At 41.3% G+C, this 22749-nt stretch overlaps 1 protein-coding gene across 1 annotated transcript in view; it reads left to right on the top strand.

Annotated features, from left to right (window-relative positions):
• The window catches only part of LOC306959986 (transmembrane protein 132D), a gene marked incomplete at its 5' end in the record, with an annotated part of 41622 nt that overhangs the window by 13979 nt on the left and 4894 nt on the right, over positions 1–22749 (top strand). The window contains 4 exons of the mRNA XM_079552244.1: positions 10669–10840; positions 14117–14260; positions 19478–19686; positions 21931–22111. Of these exons, the coding sequence (XP_079408370.1) occupies positions 10669–10840; positions 14117–14260; positions 19478–19686; positions 21931–22111 (706 nt within the window). The remainder of the gene's footprint in view (positions 1–10668; positions 10841–14116; positions 14261–19477; positions 19687–21930; positions 22112–22749) is intronic.

The following is a 22749-nucleotide window of genomic DNA, read 5'->3' as shown; positions in this document are numbered from 1 at the left end:
AAGGTGCAGGAAATGGAAACCCATGTAGGGACTAATGAAGACAGCAGCGGATGCACAAACAGAGAATGGTTGTGTCTTTAGTTGCTACCTTTAGCCCAGGATAGACTTCACCTAAAGCCCAAAGTTGCTCTGGATGTACAGAATGAGGTCCCAATGACCCTGACAATTAAGTGAAGGGAAGATGAATAAAATACACAAAATAGCCTATGGAGCGTCATCTTTGCTGTCTCATCATATTTGGTATTTCAGTCTAGTTTTAGTTTAGTGTTACCCTGAAAAGACTGGCGTTGACACGTACAGTCCTACTGAATAAACAATCCCTGGCACTGAAGGTTTGATGCAATGTTTTGAAAATCTTTTGGCTATTATTCAGCAGCTCAGGCTTCATATCGTATATGGCCTGACAGGCAGTGTCGGACACATTCCTTTAAAAGCAAAATTAGTTATTGTTACTCCTCCCCAAAAATCCAGTATGTTGAAAGTTGGAATTACAAACACATTCGCTCATTGCTGCTGTTTTCTATAGCCCAATTTCACAACAGGAGTGGCCTCACAGGGCTGCATGATCATTAAAACAATGAAACAAAAACAAAAAGCACATAAACAAAACAATGTAATGTACAAGCAAATGTAGTGTCCAGGCAAACATAATGTCCAACAGAGGTAATGTCCAGATGGAAACGTGCCCGGGACCCAGCAAAGGAAAACCCAGTGGGAGAAAAGAGAGAACTCGCAGAGAACCACAGAGGGAGTGATCCACTCCCATAGATAGATGAAGACTGCGATACGATCTGAAGCGCCTGGTTTAGCCACAGATCACCAAAAGCAATCAGTACCAGCATTTACTTCCAATCAATGAGCTCAGTCCCCGACACACAACTGTGCAAAACAAAAGCGTCAGGCAAAAAGTTACTATGCACTGCAGCAAAACAACTGACAAAACACATGCAGGCAATGGCCTAACAACGCATTTACCAAATGTGATGTCAGAACATCGGCTGGCTTTGTCACTGCTTGTCTTCTCTTGCAGACAATGATTGACAAATCTCAAAGTAGATAAACATCACTCAACTCACCGATATCGCTGCTGATGCCTTTAAACTCACCAAACACATAGCAGCTCCGGCACTTCTCAACAGTCGTCGCCAGCTTTAAATCCCAACGAAACAAATCAGTTCTTCTCCAGTTTTGGACAAAACCTCTGTCATGATGAACGTAAAGATGTACAATTATTATTATTATTATTATTATTATTATTATTATTATTATTATGATTATTTTCATTCAGTGAACAGTTAAACTATCTATATTCTGCTCTATTGATCTCAAAACACACAAGCATTTTGTAATACTGTCATGATTTTAAGTTACTGTTAATGAAAGAAACTCCATCCAGATAGGCATATTGTAAGAGTCAAAATATTACTCTGTATAGTTATGAAAGATTCTATTATCCTGAAATAATCTTTCATGTTCCATGTGTTTGTTTTGTCTTGTTTCACAAAGCCAATGGCAAAGATAATGAGATCAAGGAGGAATTGACAAAACACAATACAGCTTGTCCATTCATATTTGATCAGCGCGGCGTTTTAGTTCTCTTCATCTATTTATGGCTCTTACAAATGCTTTGTCAGACTGTAAAAGAAAAAAATAGTTGGATACCCACATATGTGTTTGTGATATCACCTCATGCTCTACCCTGAACAGTCAGTTTAAAGTGCAATAATCACAAAGCGTGTGTGTGCTAAACATCAGTTTTATGATATATGTAAATATTTTGCATTGCAAGTGCTGATACCGATCATGTTGGTGCCTCTCTGCAAAACCAATGGAACGCTTTTAATGATGGCATTAAAAGATGGGATGTCAAGGTTAACCGGTTTAACCAGGGTTTAACCGATTATAAAAGGACGCGGTAGCTTAACCGTAAGAATTTTAGAAGCCACGGTTTACCGCTGAAGTTCTTCATGTACTGGCCACTGCACGGCACAAACAACATGTAAACTCACCTCTCCTCCAGAGTTGCACCCACCCAAAAAAACAACTGAAGTCAGCAGAGTAGGTGGGACATCTTCCGGTATCCAAAAGATGGCTAAGGTGTTGTTGTCGCTGATGGACATCCGTCATGCAAATCCTGTCGTAAAGTTGCAGCAAAAGGCGCTGATAAGTTTAATATGAAACAACATCTTGGAGATAATCCTTCACTGTAAATGTCCAAGTCAAGGTAACTGCATAATTCCCAGTACCGTTGTCCAAATGTTCGGAAACAGCCGCCACAACTTGCTCAGGATGTGAAGAAAAAACACACGCTCCCCTCAGCTTCAGCGTAATAAACAGAACGGAAAGCACCAATACGTGATAATCAGCTGTTCAAGCGAGTCCCTTTAGTCACTTTAGAAACATGTTTCCATAGTCTGTTCATCAAAACATCTGACAAATAATAAAGTGTCAGCATAAGTTTTGATAACATTAAACCTAACCTAGATTGTGGCCAAATAACATATAATAAAATAATTATGACAATTATAAAGTAATAAAGTTGACATTAGTGTGTTTTATAAAGCGTTTTCTATTTTTAGAAACAGTGAATGATTTTAAATACAAAAATTAAAAATGTCAGTTGTTTCCTTTCATTTGATCGATAATTTTAAATCGTTTTTCACACAATAATCGTGACTTCAAAAAATTGAAATCGTCCATGAAACAGATGCTTTTCCACACTGCCTTACGAATGCAAATTGCGAAGGTAGGCCGTAATTGTAGTGTGTTTCTCTGCAGTTTCCCAAAACAAAAAAACATCTGGACTTTATTTACACATTTAAATTGAATGAACCACCCGGATGACCGAGAATCTAAACTCTGTGATGTGATGATATTCTGACCTGCCTATCCACTTGACTGCAGTCTGCTGTGTGTCTCACCGAGCCACCCCTGCCCAGCAACCTCTGTCTGCCCACACAGACACAGCAGCCAGCGGTGGTCCGACCCACTTCTTTATAATCATCTGTAATCACTGCTACGTTATCCTGGCTTAAGCGCTTGCACGTTCAGGAAGGCAGATTAGGAGGCACAGATATTCCAAGTCTTGTCCCCCTTGCTGAGCTCCTCTGCAGGACACACATAATGCAAAATACACATGATTCAACCCGTTTGCTTTCAAATAATGTCGCTGTACATGACCGCAAGTATAGAAGCTCTTCCTAATGCAGGGATTTTCAGGGAAGTATATAGGCACATTATCTCACAGATCTCTGCGGACATGCCATGCAGTGCGAGTGCTTATAAGGCATATAAATAGGTTTCACAGTGAGGTAAAATGAGGACTGTTGGAAATAGCAACTAGTAGCAAAAGAATTTAAAACATCTTCTGAATGTTCAAAAGCATAGAAACACATGCAAAGAGATGGAATTTGAGCCTAATGTATTAGTACAGTTAACAAGCCAGCTACTCAGACACCTTTTCTGTTCAATGTATTTTTGAAACTTTTTACTACCTTTTGTCAAACTTCTGGAAGCCATTACAAGGATGTGCTATTTTCTTTCCAGATGCACGTTCTTTCCTACTGACATTGGGCCTCATTTACGACACATTCTTATGCACAAATTTGTTCTTAACGCCTTCTTAGGAAGGTTTTTGGAATTCACAAAACATGTTCTGAGCTGAAAATGTTCCTCTGTAAGAACAAATCCTAAGCACAGTGAGGAGGACTCTTACGCACAAAGAAAGTTCTGTACACGATCATACTCCTGTACATATCCATCCATCCATCCATCCATCCATCCATCCATCCATCCATCCATCCATCCATCCATCCATCCATCCATCCATCCATCCATCCATCCATCCATCCATCTTCCACTTTTCCGTTGCCGGGTCGTGGGGGCAGCTGTTGAACATTGCGCCAGTCCCCTATGGCTTCTCCTGCAGGTGGCGGGTCCACAGAAGGACGGCCTCATGGTTCTGACAGAGGCCCAGGATCATTAGATTGCTCAAACCCCTCCACCACCTGAACATGGTGGTGTCCCTATCAAATAAATGAATAAATAAATAAATGAAAATAGTTCCAGAAAACATGTAAACATAATTATTAGATTACAGATACCTTGTTTATTCAGAAATAAGATGGTAATATTAAACTCAGCACATACTACACAATTTTAAAGAGGGGGTATTATGCTTTTTTCAATCACATAGCACCAGTCTATAGCACACTATAATGATGACGAAACCTTCTGTTGGTCTGTAAATGCAGTAAATTAGAATAACTGCCTTGTATAAAATTGCTCTCTCAAAATGGCTGTAGTGAATGTCTTGAAATGGGCCTCTGTCTCTTTAAGAACCTCTGACCCTTTCGGACACGCCCCCTCCACACGCTGTCTGTGGCATCAGTGGGGAGGGGGTTCTGCTGAGGAGCAGTGGTTGGTTAATCGGCTGGTGACGAAAGCTCGGAGGCGTCCCCAGGAGGTGGGGGCGTTCCTAGGAGGACTCAGGCAAACCTATCCCTAAAATGGCCGCCATCAGAGTTTTTACAGATTACTCAAAAATACGTGAATGTGCCAAGGCAACACGTCAGGCATGTTTTTAATGAGGGAATGACATAATAACATGATGTAAAGCTTGAAAAAGTCGATTTTGCATAATACCCCCCCTTAATGCCCGATTTTGCTCTAACTCTCGAGTATTCCCTAGTCGTGGCTAGTCGAAGGCAGTCGCAGAGCGTCGTGTCTCGTAGTGTGTGGGGGGGGGGGTCATGACATGATCTATCTATCTATCTATCTATCTATCTATCTATCTATCTATCTATCTATCTATCTATCTATCTATCTATCTATGTATAATGCTACTCATTCTTTTCCACTCACACTTCCTAACCATCTCGTCTGGCAGTCATGTAGTTCCCCAGCACACAACAACGTTTTGCCATAGTGAAATGGGTTGTGAGAAGAACTAGCATTAACATATTGAACCTGAACAGAGCAACTATTAGAACACTTTTCTCTTTCGACATTTGATTGACATTAATCCTGCAGACTAGGGAGACGCCTCCTGAGCTGCAGTTTTGGGATTCTCCTGTGTAGCCATCACCATTATAACTTGTCAAACTCAAATCCTTGCACGGGCCAAGTTTTTCTGTTTTTTCAAAATCTGATTCACTCCTTCAGTCAGTGTTAAAGCAGGAATGATTGATTGGTGATGCGTTAGTTATAGTGCTGCCAATCACTAAAACTTTGAATTGCGATTAATCTCATGAATGTCATAGTTAACTCGCACATTTTTTTATCTATTCTAAATGTCCCTTGAATTCTCATTTTGATAGCTGCTCTAATACTCTTATCGGGTTCAAATAAATGGAAAACAGGCACATGTGATGAAAATGATACAGCCGCAAGAAGCAAGGCCCAGCTAGAGTAACAAGGCGACAGCTCCTTACTGACCTGAGGAGAGCAGCTTCTCATAGCGTCAGGTAGAGGCTGCTACACTTTATCTCCAAACTTCCAAAGTTGTCCATGACGTGGTAAAAGTAAAGCCTCGGGATAGTTTCTGCTCCTCGTTTCCTGATGAGTCCATAAGCGATTTCAAAGGTGCCCTCAGCGCTGCAGCAACAAAACAAAGTGACACGCTCCTGTTTGAGTGACAGCCGGCAGCCGAGCAGCTCTTGCAGCGTCTTTTCAATGTGTGTCGGCAAATTGAAACTAATTAATCGTGCAGTGATAGAAATGACAAAGTTCAAATTGATTTGCAATAACGTGTTGATAACCCGGTATTGTGGACAGCACTGGTTCAAATTCTTCTTTGACACAGTAGGTGTATGTGGAGAACAGTGTTAATTTCGTTGACTAAAATATTTAGTCTTAATTTTAGTCAAAGTGATATTTTTGCCGACAAAATTGGACTAAAACCAAATTAAAAGTTTCTCATGAGACTCAAACTATGACGAAAATGTCCAGATATTTTAGTCGACTAAAATAAGACTAAATAAAAATGAAAAAGAGAGACTACTTCTTGTTTTAATCCTGGAAAGCGCTCTGGGCACCTTCTGGTTGTTGTTGGGCGCTATATAAATAAATTTTGATTGATTGATTGATTGATTGACTAAAATCATCCAAACTTCTATTGACCGTCTGAAAGAACCTCATATCATTTAAATTCACTGCCAAATGAACAGGTCTGTGCTTTATTCATGTGGGAGCATCTCCATTAAGTCGAGGACCTTGATTAAATATGATTATAATGAATATTGTCAATGCAAAGTCGACTAAATTAGTCTTAAATTTAAAAAAAATCAAACAAACTGAGGCACTCCAAAAGCAGAATTATTAAAAAGCCTTTATTTAAACATGGCTAGATTAGGTAAAATTGCCAACGCGTTTCGGCTCTAGGCCTTCCTCAGGGCAAGCCTAGTCTTAAATTTAGTCGACTAAACTGAAATGCAATTTTAGTCGACTAAAACTAGACTAAAATTTAAACGTTTTTAAAAAAAATAAATCTTGACTAAAATTAAATTACATTCAAGTCAAAAGACTAAGACTAAAACTAAACTAAAATATGTTGTCAAAATGAACACTGGTGGAGAATCAGCTCAGTTTTCTCAGCCTCCTTTTGTCCGTACGCTTATATTGAGCTTCTTCTCATTTGTCAAAGTAGTGTGTTGGTTTGTAAGAGGACTCATAAAGCCACACGGAACTTTTATAGAACTCAATGTTTTTCTTGTGCTTAATTCTTGCTCCCCGAGAGACTCCTGCCTGTAAAGTCATGGTCACCTGCTAATTCCTTTGATTACTTTGTGAACCAATAAATCAACCAGCTCTATGATTTTGTCATAGCTTGCCGATGCCTTTAACACTTAGGAAGCAAAAAAATGTGTATTTATTTTTCACAGCCCTTTCATTAGTGACCTAGGGCCTCGCATCAAGGTTCATTACGCCTTTTACGCCATCGCACACATCGCTCCTACGTGCGCTGTAATTTATCCTTGAACTGATTTGAGTAAATTGGCATTCACGCTGCAATGTTTGTTTGTCCTCGCTGCATCAGAGTTCCCCATATGTGGCCCTCGCCGTAAAGTATATCATTTTAGCAACGCTCAGTTCATTGTTTGCTTTTTATATGCAATGTTTTTGACTTCAAAGTGCCATGGCTTTATTCACATTCTGCTCCTTTTTCTCTTTGATCTGCTCCACCGGCAGATCTGCCTCTCTCTTCCCGGCATCAAGTAACATCATGCAGCATTTCTTTGACAATCCTTTGACCAGAATTTTTGGACCCAGTCTCTCTGTCAGCTCTCTTAATCTTACTTTTACATTCTCACCTTCCTCTCACATTTGCACCAGCAAATCAGCACTCCTGTGGACTTCCTTCACTCACAGTTTGACGACTGCCAAATCCAGTTCACTCGCTGGAACCACGTCACAACAGAAGGAGCCATTCAATAATTTATTAACAGTATTAATCAACGATGTCTGAGATGAGAGACTATGGGTGGGGGCATGTACTTAGCTCTCCCCCTTCAGAGCAGAAGATTCAGTGCTGAAGTTAAAACAGGCATAAGGAGGGAGGGGTTGAGAGTTCAGGCAGTGTTGAATGAGTTTGACTGGTATAAATAGGGCGTCTGTGTAATTAGAGGTGTAGTTAGGTGATGACAGGCTGGCTGGCAAGATTCAAGATTCAGTTTATTAGCCATTAGCAGTACAAAACCGCATTGGAAACAAATGTGCAAGGAGGTCAAAGTGACAACGCATAAAAGGACACAACACAAAAACACATAAACAAATGCCACATAAAAAGCTGAAGGTAAAAAAACGGTACAATAAAAGTCCATCCAAAAATGAAAGTGCTTTGTTTGATCACAGCTTGTGGAAAGAAACAGCGATCAGTGGAATATTTGACCTGAGGGAAGCATCTCAAAAAAATGCCTTTGCAGGGTGACTTGAGGCATCATTAGCAAGTTGTAAAGCTTGATTTAAGAGTCGAGCTTTAAATGTGGCCTCCAGGAGCCGCAGAGTGCAGCCAATGGTCCTGCTGGCCGAGCGAACCACTTTGGGTTGTTTGAGGTTTGGTGCTCCTGAACCTAGTCAATCAAATTTTATTTTTTGAGTGCCCCACATCTATTTTCCAGCTGTTTAGATTCAATGCGTTCATTCAATGCGTCAGAGCACTTAGTGCCCCATAACCCTTTGCTAGTTTCTTGATTTCATATTTGTCTAACTATATATTGGGTCACAGGATTTTGGCAAGTGAAAAGGAGGATGTGAGAGTTCTTTCATGTACAAGCTACAAAATGCCGCATGAATAGACTTTACATAGATTAGTGCAATTGGCATTTTTATTTATTATTACAACATTATTATCATTAGAGATTATTTTTTGAGCTGGGTCAGGAGCTAATGCGGATTTCAATGAACTTAACAAAACATATTTTTTGCTATTTTTGTGGACCAAGAACAAATATACTGTTTTCATTTGATCAATAACTTTAGCTACTGATTCTTTCAAAGAAGTAAACCATACTTTTCTGAATTTGTCAAATTTGATTATTGTCTTGGCAAGAGAGACTCACATGTATGAGTGCATTTGTTGAGACTTAAGCCTTCACACACCCGTACATTTAGGTCTGTCTGTAAAAGATGCCGCGCCAACCCCCCCCATGCTCATGTCCTACATGAAAGTCCTTTAGTTCTCAAAGCCCGCATGACTCTAGACACCACTCCTCTGTGAATGTGAGCCCGGGTATTGCTCTGTGATAAAGGCCCCTTTCCTCCATGACAATTAACAGTTATACATAGCTGGCTTCATTCAATGAAATGCTTTACGTCACCCTCCAACAAATATAAACATTTATTAATAGCACATTTTATAAAGTGTTTCCAGAATACTGCACATGAAAACATCCACTATTCTGCAATAGTCATCCAAATGAAATCCAGTGAAGCCAAAATAGGAACAGAAGACTAAAAACAATCATTGTCATTTAGGTAAATATTGTAAACAAATGTGTGGAACAAAATTTATTTTTATTTTATTTTATTGTTGAAATATCACCTTTACTGTAGCTCTCCTGCCCTGACTTGATCCCATGAGTTAAGGTGCGTACAGACCAAAATCGTCCACGCCTCCAACTTCCATGTTAACCCTATGTAGAGGCGCTTCAGCGCGCTCCGAAATGCAACCAAAGCTGTCCGCGCGTATTAAGCGTAGCAAACGCGAGCGGATGAGGACAAACACGCGTGGAAGTCAGGGAGAACAGCGCGGTGAGCGAACAGGGAGGCCGCGCCCACTGCTTCATGCAAGTAATCCAATCTACACGTGCGTTCATTTATGCCTTGTTAACCAATCAGGGATGCTGACTGGGCTCAGGCGTCACCTGTTACCTGCAACAAACCATGCCCGAGTCGGACTCGGTTCCGGACTTTGGCCCGCTTGGAGGAGGTGGGCCAGAGCGCGGCTCGGTTGCTCGTGTTTGCGCACACGCACAGATACAAGCGACTGTTGTATGGGCGGGTGCATTTGTCACGTAAAACAGTGAGAAAAGGCTGTATTTATCAAACAGAGCAGCGGCTGCCTCGCTCTCGTCTCCCCGGCCCCCGACCGCTTCGCTCCCAGGCGGCTCCCCGGACCCCCGGCCACATACCGCTCGTCTCCCCGACCGCTCACTCCCGACGCCCTGGCCGCTTCACGCACGTCTCGGGCTGACTATATGGGGAGCGGCTGCGCTTCTCCCGCCCTGTGTCCGAGCTTCTCTGCTACTGTACCCGGTTTGGCCGCAGGCTGTAGTCTGACAGATAAAACCTGCGGGTGCATTTATCGCTTGTGATTTTGGTACGTTCGTGTTAAGTGCTTTGTCGTAACGTAAAGCGTAGACTTCCAGGAGTTCACCAACATAAAGCTGTTTAACCAGTGGCCGAAGCAGCAATGAATGACATAAACTGAGCGTCATATCTTCTGTTCTCGTAGCGTTGTTTTGAAGGCTGTATATGAATCCAAAGAAAGGCTCAGAGCGGCAGGTGCTGCTCCATCTCCCCCCCCCAGCCCCAGCTGAGCGGGACAGAGGGACGCGCACTTCTCTATTTCTCTGCTTTATTAAAATCGACTATTATATTCACCATAGCCCTTTTTGTTAAACTGTAGTAAAATGCAAAGAAAAGTGGAGTGAAGAGATTTGACAGGGCTCATAGTAGACATTATTTCACGCAGCTGTTTAGGGTTTTGTTTTCTTCCGCATTATGTTGCACTGCTGCTGCTCACGTGCACTTGTAAACAACTCCTGGTGTTCGGCCACGGCTCGGTTCGTTTGTGTAAGTGTGAGCGCGGGCCGTTCGGGGCATCCAGGCCTTTCCTCAAACGAGCTAGAGAGTGGCAGGTTCGGATGTCAAGTGTGAGTGCGCCTTGCGTGGCCAGACACGCCTCCTATGTATGACGCTTGCAAAACTTCACGCGCCAGCAAACAGGCGTTTGTCGCGAGTGTGAAGTATGTGAAGCGGCGTTGTTTGGCGTCCAACGAGAGGCAGATGGGGCGTGGACGCACGTTTGGTGTGTACGCACCTTTACTCTCTTCATGGGGCATATCCGCCTTTCAGAATGAAAATATTAAAATGTAATACATTTCTGTGATTTTGTTATTTACAAAAGTGATCGTTTGACTCTATCTTTCATGTTTGGTTGTTGTTTAGAGGTCTCCTTGAGGTCCTGCAACTGGACTTTGTGCCCAGCGATATTGCGGAGCACATCGAGAGTCAGACGATCTCATGGCGGTTGGAGATTCCAGGAAACGTCAAAGATGTCGGCCTGATGCGGCTGTACACGGCTCAGAGAGACTACGTGGGCCTCGCTCCTCTGGTCATGGTAAGAACAACACCAAAAGAAAAGTGCAGGTCCAAACGGCTGTGGAAAACATGTATGTTTTTTCTTTACAGTGTGATGGTAGAAAAAAATCAAGTAAAAATCACTGAAGTACAATTGCTCTATCTTTGTGTCTCTCATTGACAAAGAAACCTGAGCATTGTAGCATCCCAGTTCTTCACAGGGACGGGTTTCTCAGCATATTTCACAACTTGCAGGGTCACTTTTCAGGGTCACTTTGACAGAAATGCCAGAAAACTAGTTTTTATGAAAAGGATACCGATGCTTCATAATGTCATGCTCAGTGTTCACATATACTAAAGGAGGACTCTTTCATCTGAAAACATACACACAAAACCACATGAAATGTTGTTTTCCAAAAGTTTATACTCCTACCATTTCCACACCATCTTTACTGCAGTGTTATTTAATGGTACACATTAAGCCCTTTCTTAATCATCTGTATTGCTCCAAACCCTATTGTCATTCATTGCTCATCAAAATAAGGCTCTAAAGCTTAAAAAAGCAGCATTGCTAATAAACCATAGGCTGATCTGGATTTTAAATATTAGTATCAGCATGTGCCTTTGGAAAAACATATCGGTTGGCCCCTACCATAAAGGGAAGTGCTGTATATACTGTGTGTACTACATGACATGTCAGAGCCGTGCCATAAGGCGAGTTTGTGGGCAGTAAATACAGCATGTCAAGGCCACAGGCTTCTCTTTCCTCTGCCTTAATGGAATTGGCATTGGCCGCTGATGTGACAGACAGGTTTATGCGCCTCACTAAATGATTCTCTCCTGAGATAAACAAGGTGACTTCATTATCATCTCATACAGCCGCTTCAGCAGGAATTAAACAGTTTGTTTAATGGGCGCCCACACTTTGGCAATCGTAAATCTTTAAACTTAACAGGCATTCGGATTAGCAGCCCTTTCGCTGAAGCTGGTTGAACAAATCCTGGATAAGGGTCGCTCTTACCCGGGTAGACTACCGCAGACATGTAAACTGTGTGTTTCTGTGGGGCTGTGAGCACATTGTTTTGAAACAGACGGAGTCAGCGCTAAGCAGCCAATCATGGAAAGAGACGGTCCTCTGAGCATTGTCCCTGTATCAAGCAGCACGTAAAGGTGCACTGCCCAATGACAAAGGAGTATGGTCACATTGTAATGTGCAAACCTTTATTACTATCTGCAGCTCAATACATTTTATTAATCAATTCTTAACATGTAGCTCTTCCATTTTCTCATCTCCGCATTTCCCTCTGAAAAGTCTGCACTTGAGCTTTAACAGAGAAGAGGATGCTATCCTTTTATTAACCCCAAAAAACCCACATATTTTTATGGGATTATTTTTCCTGGTTCAGAGTCGTGCACTCAGTGCATCTTACAATCTTTCCTGAAGTGCTCTCGCTTAGTAGCATCGCTGAACCAGGGTTAACCAGTGTTACTTTGCTAACCCTCTAATTCAGCTTTGAAGTATAAACCCATGTTTTAGTTAAAGGCAATTTCTGTACGATTTTTAGCCAGATATAGGCGTTATTCCAACCATACAAGGCAGAAGGGGAAAAAATCTTCTTTTTGGTGCATTTTGTGAATATGTTTGATACTTGCCACAGCATCCAACCCTCAGTGGAGATTATGACAGGTATGTTTGAGATTTGCTGGGTTATTTTATGCTCTATTAGGTCCCCTAATCCAAGTGCAAACATCACACTCCTGGGACATTACTTGTCAGTGTTTGGTTACACTGGCTGATTTCTGATTTAAAGGGACTGGTCCGTTTCCATTCTTCAAGTCAAATTGTTCCAAAGTCTATTTCCCTATTTCAGGCAGAAACACACACCTGCGGTGCATCAACCAAGATATACTGTACTAAAAACTGCAGTAATGCAAACTAGTGCTTTCAATTACTTTGATAAATGATGGGAACAAAGTGGAGCAACATGCTGTAGAGTCAGCTGTGGCCTTTTGGTAAGAGGCTGGAGCTTTGCTTTACTGACCTTCTGCTGGTCATGGCCATCATTTTGCATCACGATTAAAAACACTTACCATATGTTCAGTATTAGACTGTGTTTGTTAACTGGCTAAGAAACAGGAACACATTTCTGTCAGGGCAGTGGAGACCTGATATTGCTTTCTGATTGTGCTCGGTCTGACCCACAGGCTTATGTTTGGGTCAGTGTCACAGTCTCAACTAGAGCATGTCCTTTTGGAATTGCGGTCAGCAGCTGTCAGACTGACAGTTCAAAATACGAGACAACTGGGAACATCTGCCCTGAGTGGACTGAGGCTTTAGTCCACAAGCAACAGGCGAGAGATGCACGGATCAGAAAGAGCTTCTTACAAACTCTCTGGCATCACCTTTAATAGGATGAAGATGCTATCATCAACGATTCTGTTAACTGGTAGGAGCTGTTATCCAGAACCAGAGCATGACTTAAATCAAGCTGCATCAGGCTGGTTGACAAGTTACAGGATAAAAGCATGGTCTTAGCAGCTCAGCAGTGACACAGATGTAAAGTATAAGGTGCAAAAAGGGAATGAAGATTACAAATGTAATCAGGTTAGGGCACTAAGTCAAAGTGCTGACCCATATCTGTAATGGGCTCGAACTGCAGGTGTGTGTCAGCAAGTATGACGCACACACCTGCACACTGCACAGGATCATCATCCATGTTATTTTGGAACCAGCCATTTGGATAAGGCGCTTTGCGGCATTGTTGTTTTGTGAACAAAGAACACTTTCTGCTTTTTAAAGTCTGCAGCTCTGTAGCTGAAACGTCTAAACATCCCGTGTCAGGCACAATTAGCCGCAAATATCGTATAGCTGCCCTGAGCAGCAAGCAGCATAATGGCCCTCTGTGTGATGTTATCACTGTAGTCATCAAAGGCATATTTGAATACCCTTTTTACATGATTCTCATTTTTATTCCAGTCAAAAATGTGCCAAGGTTAGAACCTTATGCAATACTGATGCCGAAGGAAAGCCAAGAGCCAGTTTTTGTCTTTTATGCCATGTCAAAGTCTTTTCAAAAGTTACCAGTTATTCTTTATTTCTATGTGGTCGTTAAGAACTTATTCTTCTCTGGCAGAGCAGCCTTTAATTAAGAGACGCAGCCAGCAACTCCCGACAAAAAGTGAACCTAACTTTTGACTTTTTAAAAAGTGAAACTAAAAGTGTGGACCCCTCTCTCCCCAGCTCTTGTGCAGATGACAGTAAATAGAGCTGCAGGCGCACTAAACCTCAATGTGCTTTGTTCTATTCCCTGTGCAGAACGCTGACATCTTAAACACTGCAGTGCTGACAGGGAAAAATGTGTCAGTTCCTGTGAAGACTCTGGCTGTGGAGCTTGACGGCACTGTCACTGACGTGACCAACTACACCAGCTGCACATCTACTCAGGCCGACGTGCTCAAGGTAAACGGACGCAACTGCTTTACATTAACAACAGTCTTGGGTTTGCATTACAGTAGATCAGAATCAACTGGTGGGCAGGCAAGGTTTCTCTTGGTAGAATTTGATCTTAATGTGTCTAATTAAGATCTAGTTTAAGGTCATAGCCTCTATCAGCATGGAACAAAACGACCACAAAATGTCTATGTTATTACAGTTTTAGTCATTCACAAAAAGCGTCTAAATGTGTCAGTATGTGAACAGTAAAGTGCTGATTGTGTTTCATAGCAAAGAGGTATTTACGCTTTGTAGCAGCATGAGTTAAGTTTGTTAACAAGCAGTGATAAAGGGCTTCTTGTTGTTGTAAAAACGAAATGAAACCAAACGAATCAGCGGGAGCTGGATGGATTTTTGTGAAAAGCCCTACACTTCAACTACAGTACAGATGCTGACTCAAGGGGTTACAGTACATATAATAATCACTGCAGCATAATTGTGTATTTAAATATATTATGTTTTTTTTTTAATACTCTATTTATTTATTTATTGTTTAGAACATTTTCAGGTGCTGCAAACCAGTCATTGGTTTAGTAAAAGTACAGTGGCCAGCCATGCTTCAGAGTGATGAGATTGTCTGGAGTAATGTGACACCTTAATAAAGAAGTCGTTATCTGCAGTTTCTTGAGTTGGACACTGACAGAGTCAGAGATGCTTTGTGCAAAACGTATTCAGTGTCAGGTGAGAAGCCCATTGTTTACTTTCTCCATCTGTACAAATAGCAGAAACACACTATGTAGAGCTTTGGTGCATTGCGTTCACTGTATAGATCAGGTGTAACTGCAGCAATACATATTGTACTATTGTAGTATTGTAGTATTGTTTTTGTAGATGAAGAACAATGGGCTTCAGGAAAGGTTCACTTGTGTAAATATGAAGAGACTTATTTGAATTTGGTTTGCAGTTTGTTTTTTTAATGACCTTCCTTTGACACAAACGTGGGCTCCTGTCTGTACCCTGCCACTTCAACTGTAATAATATTGAAGTATAATTAAGTACATCGCTCTGCTTGCCTAATCACATATGAAAACATAATGATGTGACATTGGAGTTACTAATTAGGATTGTTGTGATGATCTGAAAGGCATGCCTTTGTTTTAGATTAGCGGGTCATATTTTAAGCTTCACATGTTAATTATTCTGGACATCCTGGTTTCAAATCTACTCACCATTTGTCAAAGAAATCACAATAAGAACATCTGCAGTGGTTACGACAGTTCCACAGCCACAGAGAGAAAACTGAAAGGAGAACTGCTGAACTGCATAGTTTAATTTTGATTATACATTTTCTTAATATTAAGACAACCCCATAAACGACTGAAGTCTCCCAGCAGCATTACATCCTCACAGAGTCTTCTTATGTGTCTCAGAATATTATTGTAAAAGCAGAGCATATGGCGTTAATGCCTGAGCTTCTGACCCTAACACTCTGCCCATGAGTCCACAGCACTGATGAGTTCATCAGGTTGAACTTTGTGTAATGGATCGGTGTTAGTGGGGCAGTAGGCGCTGAACGAGTCATAGAGTGCACAGAGGAAGAAAAAAAGATCACCATGCCACTCTCTACTATACCGGCTGCTAGATAATGCAGTATGTGTCAGATGAGAGCTTGCAGAGAGAGATTTCAGAATGATTAGAACTTTTAGGCCAAATTAATCCTGTTATTTTTGCCAGACCTGTCGTTAGTGCTTACTGTGACCTCTCTCGCAAACCTTACCCAACAATTCAATGACTGTCAAAAAATAGCCTTGGTCACTTGGATGTCCCGAACCTCCACCCTCCTCAATAACAAAAAATGTTGGTGGATAGGGCAAACTGCTAAATGCATTTTCAGGTACGCTAGACCAAGGAAATGAGTTTACTGGATGTGTGATGTGTTTGTAACTGCTACTAATGGTTGTAACGCTTCTGAGTTCGGCCATACCACCTTTGATCTGCACGATTCCGTCAGATCTGGTCAGTACTTGGATGAGAAGCCGTTTGGGAACACCAGGAAGCCTGGGTGAATGTAGTCTGTGAGTGAGTGTCTACTACAAGACAGCTGTGGCTATAATAGCAACTTAGTAGGTGAATGAATGATGCAATGTATAGCGTCTTTGAGTGTCCAGAAAAGCACTAAAACCAATGCATTAATTATTACTATTATTATTATTATTATTATTATTATCATTATTTTTATTATTATTGACATTTAATTTTGTTTTGTCATATTTATTTTGTAATAAAAGAGTTTCCCAGGCCGGGACACAACAAAAGTAGGCTTGAATCGCAGAACCTTTGATTATTGATGAAAGCTGAACCTACTGTTCTGCTGAAAACATGCATTGCCTTTAAATAATGAAGTGATATTTCATATGGTTCTTGAGTTAGCACAGTTGTTCTAAACTGAACCACTCGGGATGACTCACCTCCATTACTGATCATGGTAAGCCGCGGCTAAAAACAGAGAAAAAGAAAGAAAAGAGAAAAAAGTAAGCCATGGCCATTTGCACTTTTGCACAGCGACACTATGTTTCTTATTAAAATACAGTGCTTCTTCAGAGTTTCATTCGAGGGTTGATCATAAGGCTGATATAGCAATAGTCACAGTTTTTTGATCCCATTTGAGGAATCAGTCTTTATGATGTTTTTGTCTAAAATCCGTTTCAACCCCTTGAATCTGAGAGGATACAATCAGACACCAACATGCACATCACAAATTGCCAATATATTCATTTATAATGCAAGTCTATGCTAGTTTTCAACCTGTGTTCCTCAGCCTGATTATCGGCCCAATTGTCTTGGAATGTCACGGCGGAAAACCAGAGCTGTGGTCATTTAAAGGCACGATGGTGGAGTCTCTTCAGCTGTTCCAGAAGGTTCACCCCCCCCCCCCCCCCCCCCCCCCCCCCCGTCCCACCTCCTTCTCTCCAGAGCACTCTATTCTCCAGTCTAGTGCCCTCCAATTACCTCTGTGAAGCCACTGGTTTGTTAAGATAAGTGAGGCGGCATGAGGAGATAGGCCTCCAATCTTCAATAAAACACACCGACTGCTGTGCCTCACCTCATTGCGCTCCACGGCAGGGACTGGAACGGCCCCACTTACAGCGCGGCGGGAACGGGCGTGAGGCCCGGATAATTTACATTTACCCACATCAAAACAAGCTGTGAAATTTGATTATCAACGCAAATGCAGCAATTACACTGGAGAGACTGGCACACCTAAATTTGTTTCATCAAAAAGTTCTCAAGCAATGAAAGCCAAACCACATGTGACCGTCATCTTATAACTTAATGATTGATGGTTCTATCACAGCTCCACCAGTTCATACGAGTACTGTTCAAACATTTTCTTAAATTATCTTTGTGCCAAGCCGTGTGTCCGTCAGTCCATCAGTCTCAGTGCAGCTGTAGCCTTTTTCTGTTTTTTTGCTCAATGCATTTAAATGTAATACAGTTTCAAACTCAGGCCTCTACTGAACCAGTTGGCTACGCTTACATGGTCCGAAAGGCCAGATAACTGGAGAAGTCAGATAACCCAATAATCAGATCTGATGAGTTTACATTCTTTTAAGAAATCTGAGAATCCCAAACTCTGGGTTCTACATGAGCCAGAGCAGAGATGGATTTTTAGAGCAACTGAATTGTCTCCACCCCTCTCTCCAACCAGGCCCAGCTGCAGAACCAGGTGGATGATGATTGCGCTCCCATATATGGACTTGGAGTCAAACTGCTCTCCATGTGGCAGCAGCTTCTTGTGCCGAGTGGGTACAGCACAGGTTTAGTAACTCAAAGGCCGAGGGTTTAAATCCAGCTCACTGTATATTGTTTTCTGAGGTAATTAAAGAAATGAAAACACAAAGAGCACAAATGTGCTTTAACTTCTATTAAAAATGTAAGAGTGGTAATTTAGTAAATAATCAGAGCAAAATAATCAGAGCAAATCAAACTCTCAACTCTAAGGAGGTCGTAATGTGTTGCATATGTGCAGCAGCCTAAACCACTCGACTGTCAGGAAAGACAAAGAGAGAGAGGGATATTATACAACCCAATTACACAATGGAGATCATTTTTGTCACTCAAACCTGGCTGTAAACACTGCTAAAGTGGTGCTAGCCCGCAGTTAGCTTTGCCCGTTAGCCTGTTAGCTTCTTCTTCGTGATTCTATTAGTGTGTATTGGGATTTCCGACCCGGTGCAGGAGTTGTTGCAAGTGTGGTTTCCTGGCCAGAGACACCAGGGGGAGATGAAAGACCTAATCATCCCATTAACACTTGTCTTACCCCCAGAGGGACTACGGAAAGGATTTATTATGGTAAACAATTTACTTAGTTCGGCTTTAATCATGTCTTTTTGACATGATGTTGGCCTTTTTGCTGTATTTTCCTGGTTAGTTTAGGCACCCGTGTGAAAGATCAGGAAGAAATCATATTATATGAATTGCAGATAATGTATATCAGATTATGCTGTTTACATGAACTCCAGAAATCAGATTATGATCAGAGACTGAGGCTGTAATCCGTACTGTCAGTATTATTTAATTCTAAAACAAGACAAACAAGTTCACATCCTCCTTTCCTGTCATTTGTGTGTTCCCTCCTTGATATTACTCGACTCTCATAGCGCACCCAGACCGGGGACCGACAGCGAGCCAACCCGCTCACAGAGCACACAGAGCTGGCACTGACAGCGAGCAGGTCAGGGCTCAGAACCACAGCTGCTGGGGGAGACAGTGCACAGTCCTCTGACACAGCCAAGAGGCACTGACATTGAAATTGTGAAATAAAATGGAACACAGTAACGTCACTTGATGTTACCCATGTGGCAACGTTTCTAATCTCCAAAGTCAGCACGGATGAACAGTTGCATTTAGCAAAGTGAATGAGCACATTGATAGCAATTGACTATTTTAATTGTGGTACAAAACAAACCAAAGCAAGAACAAACAGTCCTTTAACTTTGTAAATGTTGTTGAAGTGCTCATTGAGTACATGTTCTTTAGTAAATGTAACTGAGTACTGCCCACCTCTGGCCCAGAGTTTTGCCCTAAATCATTGCATAGTATGTCGAGTGTTATTGTGGGCGACAGTACCACTTTACTTTATTATTGGCACCACTGTTTCCGATAAAGACATGTCTAATGGAAGGTTTTCTTTTCGTTTTAAGTGCATGGACTGACCCGCCTCTTGCTGTGTCTTTGTTCCAGGTGTCAGAGCGTTGCGACTATGTCTACGTTGACGGCAAAGAGACGAGAGGGAGGAGCTCAGTGATGGTCAACTTCACTTATGGCTTTCTGAGCGCACAGCTGGAGATGAGAGTGTGGATGCCCCGCTTGCCCATGACCATTCAGATCGCCGACCCAGAATTGAGTCAGATCAAGGGCTGGAGAGTTCCCATCACCACGGGCAGCAGGAGGTAAGGTCCCCCATATACTCGCAATACAAAGGAGAGGTGCGTTATGGCTTTTTGGCAGAATCACAATTACACAAACTTCACTTTCGATTTGAACTGTCGGAGGCTGCGGTTGGAGCTGTCATTGCTTGCACCGTTCACGATTCAAGACTGGTTTAAAAAGAACAGAAGAGTCTCACAATCATAAACTTATGGCTCGTACTGTATGGAGTTTCTTTTTTCGCTCCGTAGACACTGTCAGGCTGACTTAACACAATGAAGGCAGTCAGTCGTAAATGTTTTTTTGTGTGTGAATTAACAGAAAAGGCCACAGTAGAGAGACAGCCCAGTTTCCATGGATATAAAGGTTAACTCCTATTCACTCAATATGTGCAGTGAAGCCACCAACGTATTCATTTCCCATAACACTCAATACTGTTCCAGAAACAATCAGATAATGGCCTCTAGGAGAGCTTTTATTTTGTCATTTAAGACTGAAAAATGTGTTCGCTATTGGCTAATTGTGGTGGACGTTTAGAATATATAGAAGACTAGAAGTTAACATTTGAGAGAAAACAATATTAACTGCTGTGAGATTATAACCCAGATTAGAACTATTTTCCATCCCCTCTCCCTTTGGTTGATGCAACATTTACAGAAAATGATACAGAAGTGTGTTACATTATAACATACTCAAATCCTAGTAAAACAGTAGAAAGGGAAAAAGATCCGAGGTGCCCTATAGATACAGATGGCATCTCTGGAATCGCCCATATATGGTCATTTTTAAAAACAGTTAAGGGGGAAAACAATTTTGAAAAAAATTATATTTTCTCTAATTATTCAAAAACTACTGTAACAAATGCTGAATTATGAATATAGTTTAAACTAAATAAAGATACAAAGACATGGAGAGGAGCAAAGTGGTTCAACAGCCCATAAATACATGAATAACGGAGAATGCTAACTTGATGCTACATGTTAGCATCGGGCTAATACTAACGGTTAGCTAGCGCTTGCTACAACTGCCGTTTTTTCACTTCTACAGAACAATCTGCTGTGAGAAAATATCCATATGGGCCTGATTTACATTTGACTTTATTTGTATGTGATAAATAAGTTCACATTCCACCAGAAAATGGCTAAAAAGAGTGAAAAATTGTGTTTCTCTAAAGATTCTATTTTCCCCCTCGGCAAAGCCACGCCCCCTTCTATGACGAGATGCCGTCTGTATCTATTGCTGTAGTAAAAGCCCTTTATTTAATGGGACACGTAAAAAAGTATTGAAAATAAAAAATGGTTACAGTCATCCCCTGAAATAAATGTCAACGATTCTGTTTATACATCCAGTGTCATTAAGAAATCATGGCGACATCTTTGGCCTTCCAGCAGCCATTTTAAGACTTTGGTGAAAGATCTCATTGTTGCCACTTCTCTAAAGTGAGCTGGAATATTGCTCGAGGTTAGGCTTGCTCGGCAGCAAAAGGACAGCAGCCCAAATGCGGCCTTCTCCTCTAAAGTAAAATCCTTGAGAGGAGGTGGAGCCTGTTCTAAAAAACTCCAAAACTGAATCAGCAGCATACTTACATACTACATATTGTACTTGCCAAACGGAGAAGATGGTATTTCTTAAGTATTCTACAGTGATGATGATATATGTTAGGCTTTTAAGAGAAGAAGATGAAGAAGAATCCGCCAACAGAAAAGCCAATGAACTCTTGGTGAATGTCAAAGGCTGTGATAGTTATTGCACTGGCACACAGAAAAACTTTATTTAAGTTGGCATTGCTGATTCTAGGATGACATTTCATATTGTTGAACGCAGGGGAAGATGCGTTAATTGCATTGGCCTTAGAGCTGGGAAGAGAATCTTCTTTTCAGAGGTCAATAACAAAGTACGTTTTTGAGGATGTTGTACTTTCCTTGACAGCAAAAAAAGGCTTTTAAACTATTGTAAGCTTTAACCTCTTAACCCCCACATGAACTGAGGACATTTTCTCCAGCTTGGCTTTACACAAATCTAAAAGATTCTTGAAAAAAAAAAAGTCAAAATAACAAAGAGCGATAACAACACAACAAAAAAAGCAACAAGAGTGAGAAAAGCAGCTACAACCACAACGCTTCAAACATGTGACAAAAACCCAGCGACAACGCAACAAAAAAGTTAGGATCAGTTTTGTAGGTCTTAGTGAGGCGTTACACTGGCGTATAGGCTTTTAGATTTGGGCAAAGCTGAACTATATACTGTACATTCGTTGTCTTTCGCAGATCAAGCTGGGACAGTGAGGAGGAGGAAGAGATGAGGAAGGGCAAAGGATGCATGCTGCAGTACCAACTCTCCCCCATACGAGTCCTCACTCCATTTATGGCTCAAGCCGACGATGAGGCCCTTCCAGCACCCTTGACTCCTGAATATCCTGTGGAGTATTTCCTGGGATCTGACTGGCAGGTAATAACAAACTGGCATGTGATAAATGAAAGGTCCTGTAATACTGTCATCATTATACAAGCCTTTTAAACACACCTCGGCATTGGTAATCCTTCAAATCACAAAGCTCTGACACGATCAGAATGAATCTCTTCAAGATATATGAGCTACGTGAACAAAGAGAAGCTCCCGTTTTGAGTGCTTGCGAAGTAGACTGACTGAACATGCAAGATATGCAACAAACAACAATGAAACATAACATTCGGCCTATGTTTGTCATGAGGGAATAACATATATATATAAATCTATATAAAGCTCAGAAAAGTCAGTGATAGGCAGAATATGGGATCTTAAAATATGCTACTGCTCATATCATATCACTAATTGTGAAGAGTGCAGAGTAAAGGCCTATTTCTTTATTTCTTTATTTAAGGATCCCCATTAGTCTTTACCAACGCAAAGACTACTCTTCCTGGGGTCCATTCTCATTCAAAAGACCTTATACAGTCAAAGGGTAATTTATACAACACACATCGACAATACAGATTTCCTCATTCAAAAAATTGAGGTAAGAGAAAAACAAAACAAGGTGTATTACAATACCCAAAGCAACTTTAAGTCAGGTTATTTATTTGTATTTGACTGATTACATGTTTCTT

This window comes from Gobius niger, assembly GCF_951799975.1.
Source record: "Gobius niger genome assembly, chromosome: 2".
In the NCBI taxonomy this organism is placed as follows: domain Eukaryota; kingdom Metazoa; phylum Chordata; class Actinopteri; order Gobiiformes; family Gobiidae; genus Gobius; species Gobius niger.
The sequence above is the reverse complement of the archived record's forward strand: the minus strand, read 5'-3'. Positions and strand labels throughout refer to the sequence as shown.